This window comes from Pan troglodytes, chromosome 8, assembly GCF_028858775.2.
Source record: "Pan troglodytes isolate AG18354 chromosome 8, NHGRI_mPanTro3-v2.0_pri, whole genome shotgun sequence".
In the NCBI taxonomy this organism is placed as follows: domain Eukaryota; kingdom Metazoa; phylum Chordata; class Mammalia; order Primates; family Hominidae; genus Pan; species Pan troglodytes.
The window spans coordinates 115,596,945-115,612,141 of NC_072406.2; the positions used below are offsets into that span (position 1 = coordinate 115,596,945).

At 52.0% G+C, this 15,197-nt stretch overlaps 2 protein-coding genes across 2 annotated transcripts in view; one reads left to right on the forward strand and one right to left on the reverse strand.

Annotated features, from left to right (window-relative positions):
* CALHM3 (calcium homeostasis modulator 3) overlaps positions 1-15,197 on the reverse strand; it is a 46,982-nt gene that overhangs the window by 18,631 nt on the left and 13,154 nt on the right. The window lies entirely within an intron of this gene.
* Positions 4,599-15,197, forward strand: part of NEURL1 (neuralized E3 ubiquitin protein ligase 1) — a 99,178-nt gene continuing 88,579 nt past the window's right edge. Inside the window, exon 1 of the mRNA XM_024346613.3 lies at positions 4,599-5,366. Within this exon, the coding sequence (XP_024202381.1) occupies positions 5,282-5,366 (85 nt within the window). The 5' untranslated portion in view covers positions 4,599-5,281. The remainder of the gene's footprint in view (positions 5,367-15,197) is intronic.

A 15,197-nucleotide genomic window follows, 5' to 3' on the forward strand; every position in this document is an offset into this window, starting at 1 on the left:
ATTCCAGCCTGGTGACAGAGTGAGACCCTCAGCTCTAAATACCAAAACCAGGCGGAGTGCAGTGGCTCACGCCTGTAATCCCAGCACTTTGGGAGACCAAGGCGGGCAGATCAATTGAGGTCAGGAGTTCAAGACCAGCCTGGCCAAAATGGCAAAATCCTGTCTCTTCTAAAAATACAAAAAATTAGCTGACCATGATGGCACGCACCTGCAATCCCAGCTACTCAGGAGGCTGAGGCACGAGAATTGCTTGAACCCAGGAGGAGAGGTTGCAGTGAGCTGAGATCATGCCACTGCACTCCAGCCTGGGTGATAGAGTTAGACTCTGTCTCAAACAAACAAACAAACAAACAAATAAACAAAACCCAAACAAAACGAAACAGTGGGCTGGGACTTGGGGAATGGGAGGGTGCTACCTGTCGTAGCCAGGGATAGTTGTGGCTGTTTCCCATTTTAAGGTTAATTTCTCTACCTGGAGGGAGGTGTCATGCCATTGACTAGGGTGGTCTCAATTCAGGGGAGTCCAGCTTGGCCTAGAGGCACCCCACTTTTGTCTGCCTGAGGAAAGGTCATCACTCTGGTTGGTTCTGAACTCAGTATCCAGAGGCTCAGGGAAGGGAGTAGACTCTCAGTTAAATATGCTACTATTTTATCAACGCGGTAACTCTTCAAGACTTGAATGGATCTGGAAGCTATGTAGAGAGAGAAAGAGGAAGGGAGGTAGAGAGAGGCGAACCAGGCAGGAGCGGACAGCCAGGGTGGGAAGAACAGAGGCTGCAAGGAGAGAAAGTGACCAGGATGGGAAGAAGCAGAGAAGGAAGGGCAGGGGGAAAGAGGAGAGGGGGTGGGAAGGGGGTAGAGAGTGAAAGAAACCAGCAAGGGCCAGGTGCGGTGGCTCACTCCTGTAATCCCAGCACTTTGGGAGGCTGAGGCGGGCGGATCACTTGAGGTCAGGAGTTAGGGACCAACCTGGCCAACACGGTGAAACCCCATCTCAATTAAAAATACAAAAATTGGCTGGGCGCGGTGGCTCATGCCTGTAATCCCAGCACTTTGGGAGGCCGAGGGGGGTGGATCACGAGGTAAGGAGATTGAGACCATCCTGGCTAACACAGTGAAACCCCGTCTCTACTAAATATGCAAAAAATTAGCCGGGCGTAGTGGCAGGCACCTGTATTCCCAGCTACTCAGGAGGCTGAGGCAGGAGAATGGCGTGAACCCAGGGGGCGGAGCTTGCAGTGAGCTGAGATCGCGCCACTGCACTCCAGCCTGGGTGACACAGGGAGACTCTGTCTCAAAAAAAAAAAAAAAAAAAAAAAGAAAAGAAAAAAAATTAGCTGGACATGATGGTGTGTGTCTGTAGTCCCAGCTACTTGGGAAGCTGAGGTTGGAGAATTGCTTGAACCTGGAAGGTGGAGGTTGCAAGATTGCAGTGAGCTGAGATCGTGCCACTGCGCTCCCACTGGGCAAGACTCTGTATTAAAAAAAAAAAAGAGAGAGAAATCAGCAAGAAGAGAGCAACAGGGAAGGAAGGGAAGGTGGGAGTGGAGCTGCTGTTGAAGGAAGCTTCCCCAGGTACCTGCCCGGGGCCTCCCTCTCCTGCATGCCTGTGTGTGCACTCACAACACCTACGCATGCACATACAAGGACACAGGTGTTCACGAAAGTGCACACGTGTGCACTGACACCCACCCCCTCAGGCACTGCCCGCAGAATCTGCACTGCTGGGTGTGTGGGTGTTGCCACGGTGACTGGTGCTGGAGCATCACCTTGTGGGTATTAATAGCTTCCCCTGAAGCCATCAAAACAGTGACTTCATCAGCCCCAGTCTCCCTGGCAGTTTCTTTCTTCCTCTTCCCTTCCGGGATGGGTCTGGGAAGGGTCTTCTGGATCAGAGCCACCACCCAGGCACCCCACCCCTACGAGCTGCGTTGGGGAAGGATGGCAGGAAGGCCTCTGAGTTCTGCCCAAGGTCTGGGGGTAAGGAGACTGCCGGCCTTCTTTAACCCTCTGAGCTGGGTCTACCCTAAGTCCCTGCCAGGGAAGAGTTGCTGGGGCACAGGACTCCTCAGAAGGGCCACGCTCAACTTCTCTGAGTCCTATGCAGCCACACCAACCTCCTCTAGGTCCCTTCCTGGCCAGAGACCTAGTTGACTCTAACAGTGGTGTCCCCTCTTCCAGTACAGAGCTCCCTGAAGTACTAGGGTGAAGGTAGAGAGGGGCCTAGGGCGTGAAATATAAGAGGACCTCATTCCCAGGCTCCCGCAAGTGCAAGCTTGGTATCTGCATGAACTTGAGAGTTGGTGCCTTCTTCAATTTTGTGTCAGGGATGCCTTGGCTACCTCATCCTATCCCAGCCCTGTTGATACTCCCATCAGCTCCTCAACCCTCAGTTCCCTGCCTTTGTCCCTGATGCCTCTCACCTTCCTTTGGGACTCCCTGGGATCACGCTGCCCTGAACTGCAGAACCTGGGCTGCCTCTGGACTCAGGTGAGCATCCGCCTCTGGCCTTCACTTCCCTCCTTCCCTTTGACTTCTTCCTCTCTCCCCTGCTTTGCCCATAGCCCCAGGTCTAGGCCATATGGGGCCTGTGACATCCCTTTGTCAGGCACGGTGGCTCATGCCTGTAATCCCAGTACTTTGGGAGTCCGAAGCAGGTGGATCACCTGAGGTCAGCAGTTCAAGACATCCCTGCTGTGCTCTACCTTTGGGGCCTCATCCCCTCCCCCATTCCCCTGCCCACACCAGGCTTCCCCGGAGCCACCGTCTGTAAATCCTAGCTAGGCCCTTGTACTTCAAACACACTCCAGCAGGATAAGTCTCAACTATGCCAAGTCCTCATATTTGTTCTAACTTGTGAAAGGCCTGATTCTAGTGGCCACTCACAGTGACTTCATTCCGTCAGATTTCAGGGGGAATATAAGTGTGTGTGCTTGTATAGGTGTGAGTGTGTGAGATAGTGTAGCGGTGTGTTAGCACATGTGCGAGTGTGTTGCCATTAAGAGCCTGTGGATTTCTGATGCATGAGTCATTAGCTGGGAGTGAGCCTTGGGAAGATACTGCCCATAAATAAGACAGCCATCCCTGACCTGCTGTGGCCATCTGCAGCTGCCTGCACACGTGATCTTGGGCATCTGGGAGGCTGGAGGCCGGGTTCGGGGCTGTCTTTCCCTCCAGATTCCAGAGAGACAGTGGCTGTCACAGATATTTCTAGCTTGCCTGGAGTCCCAGACATTTAAGGGTAGAATGCCTGGAATGGGGATGGAGAGAGGAGAGTAGGAGAGGAAAATAAAGGGTGGTTCAGGAGGCTCTGCCCCCAGGGATCTCAGTGGAGCCTCCTGGCCCACAGTGGGAAGCATGCATTCCACAATTATTTTCTGAGAATCTGTCACATGCCAGGCATTCCCCCAGTGGGTAAGGACACCCTGGTGAACACGACTGACCTGTGCTCTCCCCTCACAGATCTTATGTTCTAGCAGGGAGGCAGAAGATAAACGAGGAAAGGCTACTTGTAAACAAGTTCCATATAAAAGCTATGATGAAAATAAAATGGAATATTGTGGAAAGTGACTGACAGTGGAGGGGGTCCTTTAGTTGGGACAGTCAGGGAATGTCAGGACACGAACTGTGCCTAGATAATGAGGAGCCGCCAAATGGAGACTTGGGGGAAGAACCTTTATTATAGAAAAGGATACATGAGATGTCCCCCTGCCCACCCATGTCTTCACTGGACTCTGGATCAGAGTTGCTGAAGCCAGAGCAGGGAGCTAGAGATGACTTAGAGGAGCAGGAAGTCTGATTCCCTGGGGGGAACCTTGGAACATCTTCCATCCCTGATAGACCAGGAGAGATGCCCCGGGTCCAGGAAGGAGAAGAATAACTTCCGTTTCCCTTCCTGAAGGCTTCTTGGTGCAGTGTTGAGCTACAGGAAGGCACTAGCCACATGAGCAGGGCCCTTGCTGAAACCCCCTTCCTCCAGGAAGCCTTCTTTGACTGCCATAGGCTGCAGAGGCTCCTCTCCCCCACCTTGTTATAGCTAACAGAACCACTCAGTTCAGAGCTGGTGGTCTTCTGATGATCTGTCCCGGAGATCTGTTCCCTCAGCTTGGCCAGAGCTCCAGGCTTGTGAGTCTGGTCCGCGGGCATTCAAAGGCCCTCAGTGGCATCTGTGCATCAGTGAGACTGCCCGGGGTTCCTGCTCTGAACCCTTGCCCTAGTGCCCCTAGCCTGGCTGAGAACGGAGGGTCAAGTGCCGGGGTTCTAATCTCAATTACTTTATCCAAGCATCCGCTTGCTCATTTACATGTTTCCCTGGGCTCTCCACTCTGCGCCAGGCCCGGTACCTGGAGCTAGGGAAACCGAACATTAGTGCTGGCTCGCCCGCCCCCGCATCCGGGGAGCTCGGCGTTCTCGCGGCCCTGCTCCCCTTGTTTTCAAGTGCAAGTTCCATGTTTCCGTGCTGGGAATAAGGCCAGCCCCGGGGGCCACCATACTCGCCTGATGTCTTACCCCGACCCGCGCCGCCGAGAGCTTGCGGCTACGGGAACGCGGCGCGCCCCGGGGCCACATCTGGCCTAGCGGGCGCGCGCGTGTCACTAAGACGCTCATTCACCGGCGCAGCTGTCACTATAACAACCGGAGCGAGGGAATCCTGGAGACTGCCGGGGCGGGGGGCGGGGGCGGCGGTCGCAGGAGGGCCCCGGCGCGGGCGGGACCGCGGCGGTCGGGGGACACCAGCCGCGTCGGAGCGCCCAGAACGCCCCGCGCTCCGCCGAGCCCCGCTCCACGCAGACCCGCGGGCGGGAGGGAGCCACGCACATCGCCGCCGCGGCCGTCTCCGCGGGGCGGTGACCGAGCCTGCCTCGGAGCCGCCGAACGCCCACGCCAGGGACCCTGACTCTATGGCCCCCGGGGAGCGCGCCAGAGCCGCCGCGCCGCCCACCCCCAGCCGGAACCCGAGCGTCCCGGGGAGCAAGCGGGGAGCCCCGGGCGTCCCCGGCCCCGGTCCAGGGCCCTGCTTGTGGCCCCCGCTCCCGCCACGGGGCATGGGAGGCAGGTAGCCCCGCTCGCGCCAGGACACCCGTGGCGGGCGGAACCCGCCAAAGACCGCGAAGTCCAGAGAAAGGAAGCTGAGGAGCTGCCCGCCCGCCCCCGGCTGCAGCCCCAGCAGGGCCCTCCCCCGGTGGCGCGCACCCGCGCGCGCACACTCGCACACCGCACCTCAGCTCCTGCCCGGCCTCGCCCCCACCCGCGAGCGCCGAACCTCCTGGGGCCGGATGCCATGGGTAACAACTTCTCCAGTATCCCCTCGCTGCCCCGAGGAAACCCGAGCCGCGCGCCGCGGGGCCACCCCCAGAACCTCAAAGGTAGGCTCCCTGGCCGAGCGCTGCTGGAGGACTGGGGCGCAGGTGGAGGGCCAGGGAGGTGTGGTTGGGGAGGGCGGGCAGACGCCACCTGTTGGGCGTGTCTGGAGGCCGGAGATGCACCTCTGGCCGTGGAGTGGGCTGGGGGTGGAGGGCAGCCGGCGATGATGGTGATGGAGGATGGCGTCCCGCGGGGTCTGCGCAGTTCTGTCTGCTGGCACTGGGAACGTCACTGGAGTCCCCTCAGGCCATGGTGTTAGGCGAGCCTGAAGAGGTGGGAAAGGATGTTTGCCAGGTCGATAGGGGAGTGGGGAGTGAGGAGGGAAGCTTGGGTCGTCCGTCTCCAGGGAGGCACCTCGATGGGTCTCCTTTCCATCGGCCCTAGGGCTGGAGAGACCAGGCTGGGAGCACTAGTTGCATTTCCAATGGGAGGGTTTTAAAAATTCAGGACAGGATTACAGCAGCCTGGAAGAAAGGGTCAGAGCTGCTGGTTCCTGGGGTCCTTTGCAGCCGTTGGGTTTTTGCATCCATTGAATTAGTTTGATTTCTGGTTTTCCCAAAGACCAGATATCCAGTCAGAGCCCTAGAAAAGAGGGTCTGGGAGCCTTGAAACAGAGGGACATTTACCAGGAATGTCTTTGCTCTCCACCTCCCCAGATCCACTCAGCACCCTCAGGGTGGCCCTAGGCCCAGTCTCCCCATTCGGAGCCTGCCATTCCTGTCTTGGATCTTCCAATGCTGTCTCTGACCTTTGGAAGACACTGCGGGGTCCTCCCGGGCCCTCAGACCCTACTAAATTCCTTCCAGAAAGTGCTTTTCTGTCACCTCAGAACCAGTGGCACTTGTCCTGGGCATGATGGCTAAAAGCCAGGAAGGGAAGCCCTTGGGCTTTCACAAAGAATACCCCACTTCCTAAGCTCCTCAGGTTATGAGAACGATAACAATAGTGCCCTTTAACACAAGGCATCGAACTTTCTCAAACACATTTTCAGTGAGCATGGACACTGCTTGGGGTAGTCAGCAGAGCAGAGCTAATCACACTATACCCATTTTACAGATGAGGAGAACCAAGGCTTGCTTCAGGTTCCCAAAGCCAGCCAGACCTCGGCGCTAGGTGCTAGGCTGTAGAACCCTATCTTTTGACTTGGAATTCTGTCCCTTCTTTTGCTGAACAGTTAACTTTTAAGACCACGGAAGAGGAGGAGAGACGGGACCACTGTCCTGCATTCTAATACTCCAGCTCTTTCAGAACTTCAGCTTTCACTTGGCTCAGGAAAATCAATGGATTTGTTGTGTCTTTCTGGAAATTAATATGGCAATACATGTCAAGATACTTTAAAAATATCAATTTGTTGGCAGAGTGCGGTGGCTCACGCCTGTAATCCGAGCACTTTGGGAGGCCGAGGCAGGTGGATCACTTGAGGTCAGGAGTTCCAGACCAGCCTGGCCAACATGGCGAAACCCTGTCTCTACTAAAAATACAAAAATTAGCCGGGCATAGTGGTGCTTGCCTATGATCCCAGCTACTTGGGAGGCAGATAGGCAGGAGAATCCCTTGAATCTGGCAGATGGAAGTTGCAGTGAGCTGAGATCGTTCCACTGCACTCCAGCCTGAGCGACAGAGCGAGACTCTGTCTTGCTAAAAAAAAAAAAAAAAAAAATCAGTTTGTCGACCTTGTAATTCTACCTTGAGGAATTGATACTAAGGAAGTGGAGATGCAGGAATATATACTTATGGCACTGGGCTAGGATGTTCATGGCAGTGTTATTTATACTAGGTGGATAACCTAAATGCTCAGTAATCATGGTATATATTCTTGGTAGAGTACTGTGCAGTGATTACAATTATATTTGTGAAGAATATTTGATGACTGTGGAAAATGCTCACAGTATAATGACAGAATACAAAGTTGTGAAGACTGTATCATCCCAATTTTGTTTAAAAAGTGGTATGAATGCAAAAAACCCCAACAAAAACAAAACAAGCAAAAATGCTTGTAAAGTTTCCAAAAGGTTAACAATTATTTCCTCTGGGTATGGGATCATATGGGATTGCATTTTTCTTTTTTATATTTTGCTCTTTTCTAAAATTTCTACAATAAGTATTATTTTTGTAATCAGAAATAAGCAATCAGTGTTAGCAAGTATGAAGACTGTTTCTGAGCATTGGAAACAGATTCCTAATGAACCTATGAATATCGTTCAGCTCAACCTTCTCTGCAAGTGAGAATAATGAGGGAAAAGAATAATTATTTGCCCAAATTAAAGTGGCAAAACTTGGCCCTGTCCTTCAAGGGGCAAGGGTTAGCTGGGGGCAGGGGTTAGTTGGCCCTTAATATTCACAGACTATCTTCCTGAGAAGGCCTTGCTCCATCCTTGACTCTCTGGAAACCCAGAGAGCTCCCAACTAATTGCATCTTTTTAATCTAAAATTTGGAATTGTGGGGATCTGAGGTCTCTGTGGCTAGGGTCTTTGGCAGAAGGCAGGAGTGGGGGCCCCATCCACACACCACTGTAGGTGACCATGGGAATTTTGATCCCACTCCTACTAAGCCTGAAATGAAGGACAGAGGGTACCCATGAAGGCCGCCAGTTGTTGGCTCTGTCCTTCACCCAAGGTCCACTGATCCTCCTTCTCAGCTTGACTTCTAGGGACTTCTTCCCATTTTTCTACCCTAATAGAGCCATCACCTTTATTCTGTAATTGTTTAGTGTTTAGTCTCAATTCCCTTCTAAATGTATCAGCACTGACCTACGAGTCTTCTCTGGTATATCAGTGGTCAGCCAGAAGTTCATTCTAATTGTGTTGGTGTTGACCTGATAGGCTGTGATGCTAACTGCCTACCCAGGTTCTGCTGGGATGGCGTCTGTACTCAGCCTGAATTCATCTCTAATTCTTGTGAGTGCTCATCCAGAAATTTGCTGGGAGTAGGGGTGGAGTGACTGTCTTGAATTTTTTCTCTCCTTACATAATTGCAGTCTCTTGATTCCTCACCATTTTAATTAAAACAACTGGAAGGGACCTGGTATAATGGGGATCCTGGGACTGATTGGAGATCTAAGATTGGTCTGGCTGTTAGGCTGACATGACATGGGACATGGGACCCCACCATCGCCTCTCGGGTGATAGACTTTGGTCTTCTTCCTGGGAACACACTGACCCCACTCTGCTGCTGGTGATTCCCACTGGGTTCTGAACAGCGTTGGTCTAGGAGTGTTCAGGGGAGAGGTCCACGGTGTAGCTCTGGGCTTAGAACCAACAGGCAGTGCCCGAGGAGCTCCCATGTGCCCAGCTCAGAGATAAGACACCCCTGGGCTTTCCCAGGCTGGAGATCTACTCGAAAGGCATGGATGAGGGAGTGAATGGAATCAAGTGTTTGCTTGGTTGTACTGTCGAAACCCAGATGTGTGGGCAGAGGTCAGACAAGGGGTATCAGGGGAGGATCTGAGCTGGACATGGAGGGAACTGCAGGAACTGGATAGAAAGCAAGGGATGCAGCAGAGTCCTAGGGTGTGGAAGAAGGGGGAAAGGCACTGACAGTAAAGGCTTGGAGGGGCTTGAGCGTATATCTATATATTACATGAAATAGAAAGTATATGTATATGGAAGTTATGTATATATTTTCAGTGAGGGGCACAGAGTGACTGGGGTAGGGTGCACAGGAGGTTCATGCCTCTTGGAGAAAAATATAAAGAATAAAGATTTTCCTCCTTGCCCAGGTCTTTCTGAGTGCTTGACTGGATGGGCTACTTCCTTTTATTTTTTATTTTTGAGACGGAGTCTCGCTCTGTCGCCCAGGCTGGAGTGCAGTGGCGCGATCTCGGCTTACTGCAAGCTCCGCCTCCCGGGTTCACGGCATTCTCCCGCCTCAGCCTCCCGAGTAGCTGGGACTACAGGCGCCCGCCACCGCGCCCGGCTAATTTTTTGTATTTTTAGTAGAAATGGAGTTTCACCGTGTTAGCCAGGATGGTCTCGATCTCCTGACCTTGTGATCCGCCCGCCTCGGCCTCCCAAAGTGCTGGGATTACAGGTGTGAGCCACCGCGCCAGGCCCATTTTTTTTATTGTAAAATTTATATAACCTGAAATTTACCATTTTAAAATGTATAATTCAGTGGCATTTAGTACATTTACAATATTGTACAACCACCGCCTCTACCTAATTCCAGAATATTTTTATCATCCCAAAAGGAAATGCCATGCCCATTAAGCAGTCACTCCTGTTACCCTCTCCACTGAATCCCTGGCAACCACGAATCTACTCTTTGTCTGTATGTACTTGCCTATTCCAGGCATTTAATATACATGGAAGGATACAATATTTGTCCTTTTGTGTCAAGCGTCTTTTACTTAGCATAATCTTTTCAAGTTTCATCCATGTTGTAGCGTGCACCTTTTTTCCTTTTGTGGTTGAATAATATTCTATTGTAAGAATATGCCACATTTCACTTATCCATTCATCAGTTGGTGGACTTTAGGATGTTTCTACCTTTTGGTTTTCATGAATAATGCTGCTATGAACATCTGTGTCTAAGTCTTTGTTTGAACACCTGTTTTCGGTTCTTCTGGGTATACACCTAAGAGTACACCTCCCATCTTTCAAAAGGTGGTGCTTCTTGAATTGGATACTTCACAAAGTCACTGGTTGTGACAGCTGTAGGAAGGCCGTCCCCCTCCAGCTCTGGCTGGGTGTGACGCCAGCGAGACACCTGTTGTTTTCAGTCTCTTTTCTATGATGGCTGAGGCTGCTGGGGGGCTGAAGGAGAAGCTGCAAAGGTTGACTAAGGGTCTTGATTCTTGTGGTGGGCCAGAGTGTCTGTAGACCCTGAATTTCCTCACTACTCTCTGGGGATGAGAGCAGGGGCAGGGGAAGGCTCATCCTTGGACAAGGTCTTAGCTATTTTTCTTTCTCTCCCTCCCTCCCTCCTTCCCTCCCTTCCTTCCTTTCTTCCTTCCTTCTCTTCTTCCCTCCTTCCTTCCTTCTTTCCTTCCCTTCCTTCCTCCTTCCCTTCCTTCTTTTCTTTTCTTTTCTTTCAGCTGGAGTGCAGTGGTGGATCTTGGCTCATTGAAGCCTCAACCTCCTGGGCTCAAGTGATCCTCCTGCCTCAGCCTCCCAAGTAGCTGGGACCACAGGCACACACCACCACTCCTGGCTTATTTCTGTAGGTTTTTTTTAAGAGATGGCATCTTGCCATGTTGCCCAGGATGGTCTGGAACTCCTGGACTCAAGCAGACCTCCTGCCTTGGCCTCCCAAAATGCTGGGGCCACTGTGCTCAGCCTCTAGCCATTTTTCTGCATTCACATTCTCACTGCTACTTCCCCTATCTGAGTCCTCATCCCAGATATTGCCACAGCTGCCATCCTAATTGGCTTCTCTGCCTCCGGTCCCTCCTTCGATGCTGCCGGAGTGATTCTCCCAAAGTACTATCTTCATCATACCCTTCCCCCCTTCAGTCACCATAATGGGATATTCAAGGTCTCCATTCTTTGGTCAACCCACAGATCTTCCCTCAGCTCTTGTCTGGGCTCCTTCCTTGGTTGTCATGACGCTTGCAGATTAGGTGAGCTCATCCAGCTCTCCACCCCCGGGAATGCAGCAGACGGATCTAGGGGGTGCCTGGTGGCCTCCTCAGAGTGACTGGCTGCGTCAGCCCCGTGTTGAACCCAGAGCACCCATCCTGCATGCCCTGTTGGTTTTCAGTTCGGTTTTACCTTTGAACCCTGTTATGTTAATTATCATAATAATATTTACAATAGCTACCATGCACTGGGTGGTTACTTTGTACCAAGTTCTTATATGTGGATTATTTCCATTAATACCCTCCCAACAACCTACAGAAGGAGGTAGCATTGTCACTGTTTTACAGATGGGGGAAAAGGGGCTAAGAGAGGTTAAGTAACTTATCCCAGTCCACACAGTTAGAAACTGATGGGGCTGGGATTCAAAGCCAGGGCTCTCAGACTTTAGAGTTTATTATTGTGATCGCTGTATTATCCTGCCCCTGTAGCATTTAGCCTTGGGTGGGCTCTGTCTTTCATTGTGGGAGAGAGATGGGGGAGTAATTTTTGAGTCTCTGGACAGAGCCCCAGGGCCGGGAAAGGGCACACAATGGGGTTCTTGATGCTTTCTCCCTTGGCTAACCAGAAGATCAAGAGGGCTGTGCTAGTCTGGAATTCCCAGCCTCCTCCCCCTTACGCTTTCTTCGGGGTTTTAGACACTTTGGAGGAAACTTGTGGTTCTTTGGGGCCAGTGTTTCTCAGAGTGAGGTTTTTCTACTGCCTGCATCAGCATTAGCTGGAAGCATGTATACCATGCAGGTTCCCAGCCCCCAGCTCAGACCCGCTGACTCAGAATATATTGGGGATGGGACCCTCAAACCTGCGTGTTTAACAGGGTCCTCAAGATCTGAGAACTGTTGTGACTCTGGGGCCTCAGAACAGTCCTACTCTTGCATGCTTGGAGGAGGTGGGACCAGGCTTCTCAGAGGAGGAGAACCCAGAGTTGGATGGGGGAGATTTGGAGGGGAGCTAGAAAGGTGTCTTGGTGAGTGGGCTGGCAGCAAAGGCACAGAGGCAGAGAAACACAGGGTGTGTTCAGGGATGGTGGGCAGTCCTCTTGCCTGGATGTGGGGTCCCCAGTGGGGAGGTTAACAGGTCAATCTTTGAAGGTAGGCTAGGGTCATATCTTGGAGGGCCTATGATATTAGGACGAGGAGGTTAGATTTTATCCTGTAGGCATTGGGAGCCATGGACAGCTTTTGAGCAAGATGCATGTAGTGATTTTATTTCAACAGCACCAACAGTGGTGGAAGGCAGGCTGGGGAGAGGAGGAGATGAGGCATCTTGAGCTGCTGAGAGGTTCACAGAGGCTGTCAGCCTTCTGTCCTAGGCCACGCTGAAAGGGCTGGGCGTGACAGCCAAGCTGACCTGCTCATCTGGAGTTCCCATGGGCAAGTCTGAAAGCATTTCCAACCCACAGCTATGGGCAGCAGGACCATTGCTCATAGGCAGAAAAAAACAAAAACAAAAACCAGCAATGAAAGGATTTTTAAGAAGCCCAAGTTCTGATGCTAGGTGTATTCATGTAAATAAATTCATTTAATCTCCCCATAAAGGAGAGGTAGGTGTTATTCCCACTTTATTTATTATTATTATTATTATTTTGAGACGGAGTTTCCCTCTTGTCACCCAGGCTGGAGTGCAATGGCGTGATCTCAGCTCACTGCAACCTCTGCCTCCCGGGTTCAAGTGATTCTCCTGCCCCAGCCTCCTGAGTAGCTGGGACTACAGGCGCCTGCCACCAAAGTCCAGCTAATTTTTGTATTGTTAGTAGAGACAGAGTTTCACCATGTTGGCCAGGCTGGTCTCGAACACCTGACCTCAGGAGGTCTGCCCGTCTCGGCCTCCCAAAGTGCTGGGATTACAGGCGTGAGCCACCACACCCGGCCATTATTTATTTATTGTAGAGACAGAGTCTCTGTATGTTACCCAGGCTAGATTCAAACTCCCGGGCTCAAGCGATCCTCCTGCTTCAGTCTCCTGAGTAACTGGGACTGCAGGCGCACACCACTGTGCCAGGCTCTTATTATTCCCATTTTATACACGAGACAGCTGAGATTAATAGATGTGAAGAATGCTGCCCAGAAACACTGAGCTAGGAAAGAGCAGGGCTGGGATCTCTACTCAGGACATCAAAGCTGATCAGCGAGGAAACTGATCTTGGGGGGAATTTCTCCATATTAGGACTCTTTTTCTGGGCCCTTGGGATGGTGTCTTAGTCGGCTTGTTCTGCCATAACAAAATACTACAGACTGGATGGCTTAAACAATGGAAATGCATTTTCTCAGAGTCCTGGAGGCTGGAAGTCTGAGATCAAGGTGCCAGCACTGTCAGGTTCCATTGAGGGCCCTCTTCCTGGCTTTCAGGTGGCTCCTTCTTGCTGTGGCCTCACATGGCCTGTCCTTGGTGTGTGCATATGGAGCGAGAACGATCTTTCTCTCTTCCTGTTATTATAAAGCCGCTAATCCTATCAGATCAGGACCTCACCCCTCTGACCTCATTTAACTTAATTACCTCCTAAAGACCCTATCTCCAAATGTAGTCATATTGGGCATTAGGGTTTCAATATATGAATATTGAGGGGGCGGGTAAAATTCAGTCCATAGCAGATGGCATGTGCTCACTTCCAAGGTGTGCACAGTGAGGCACAGGCATTGGTTCTAAATCACAGAGCCCAAGATGGAGGCAGGATGAGCAAAAGCAGTAAGAAAAGGAGGAAGAGTGAGGATAGGAAGGAGGGTGGGAGCTGGGCACTGCCCAGGGTGTGCCAGGGCCGCCTGTTTCCTGTTAGTTTGTGCCTGTCTCATTCCTGGACCTGCACACCCAGGGGCTAGAGCTGAGGGGCTGCTTCACGCTGAGCCGGTTGCTTTGGCAACCCTGGGCAGGATGCAAGTGGTCTCCTTGGTAACGCCTGGGAAACCTGCCTCAGGGATGGAGGGAAGTGAACTGGCCAGCATCAGGCTCGGTGGCACAGGCAGAACTGGCCCCGGCTGCTGAGACAAGCTGGCCGATAGGAGGGCCAGCTTCCCAGATAGCCTGGGCCGCCTTTTGGCCCTTTCCAGCAAGCCAGAGTCCAAAGGCCCTGTGAAGCCTGTGGGTCCCGCCTGGCCAGACCAGAGGCGCTAATGGGCCAGCCCAGGAAGTGGGAGGTGGTGGGGGGCTGGGGAGAGGGAGAATATAGCTTCTGGATGACAGATCCAGCTCCAGAGTTTATTAAAAGATGCTTATCAGGAGTCATTCCCCGGATGGCTTTGGGAAATGAGCAGGTGTTGACACTTGTAGGGGGTAAGAGGACAGAACTTAGAGAAAAAGAAGGGCTAAGAGAAGAGGAGGAGGGAATAAGCAGGAGTCACTGGGAGGCAGGTGGGAGGCCTTGGCTTTTTCTCTGCTCTAGTGACAGTTCCAAGGGGAGGTGGGGCTCTGGCACTGGGCTTGGGAACTGAAGTTCTCTGAGGATGAGAGTTGGGGTTTGTGGGATGCACTGATGGGGAGGGTAAGAGGTGGGTGGGAGAGCTCATTTCATTGTTTAACAAACTAAGCATCAGCTGAGGGCCATCAGCAGTGGGCTAGACACCTTCCTGGGCACGCAGATACGGTGAGAAATGCAATAGGTGAGTGCTCACCACTTCCAGCTTACCCTTTAGTGGGAAGGCAGATGGGAACAAAAATGACAAATGCATAAAAATGAATCTGGAGATCACAATTGCTAACATATATGTGCTAGAGCTCATGCTGTGCTCCTGCCAGCTTTTTGTTTGTTTGTTTGTTTTTTGAGACAGGGTCTTGTTCTGCTGCCCAGGTTGGAGTGCAGTGGCGTGATCACAGCTCACTGCAGCCTCACCCCCCGGGCTCAATGGATCCTCCCTCCTCAGCCTCCTGAGTAGCTGAGACTACAGGTGTGCACCATCATGCCTGGCTAGTATTTTATTTTATTTTATTTATTTATTTATTTATTTATCTTTTTGGAGACAGAATTTCACACTGTCGCCCAGGCTGGAGTGCAGTGGCGCCATCTCAGCTCACTGCAACATCTGCCTTCCAGGTTCAAGGTATTCTGCCTCAGCCTCCTGAGTAGCTGGGATTACAGGCACACACCACCACGCCCGGCTAATTTTTTTATTTTTAGAGAGCTGGGGTTTCACCATGTTGGTCAGGCTGGTCTTGAACCCCTGAACTCGTGATCTGCCCTCCTCGGCCTCCCAGAGTGCTGGGATTACAGGCGGGAGCCACTGTGCCTGGCCTGTTGTCATGTTTTCTTAGTCTCCCTCCTCTTG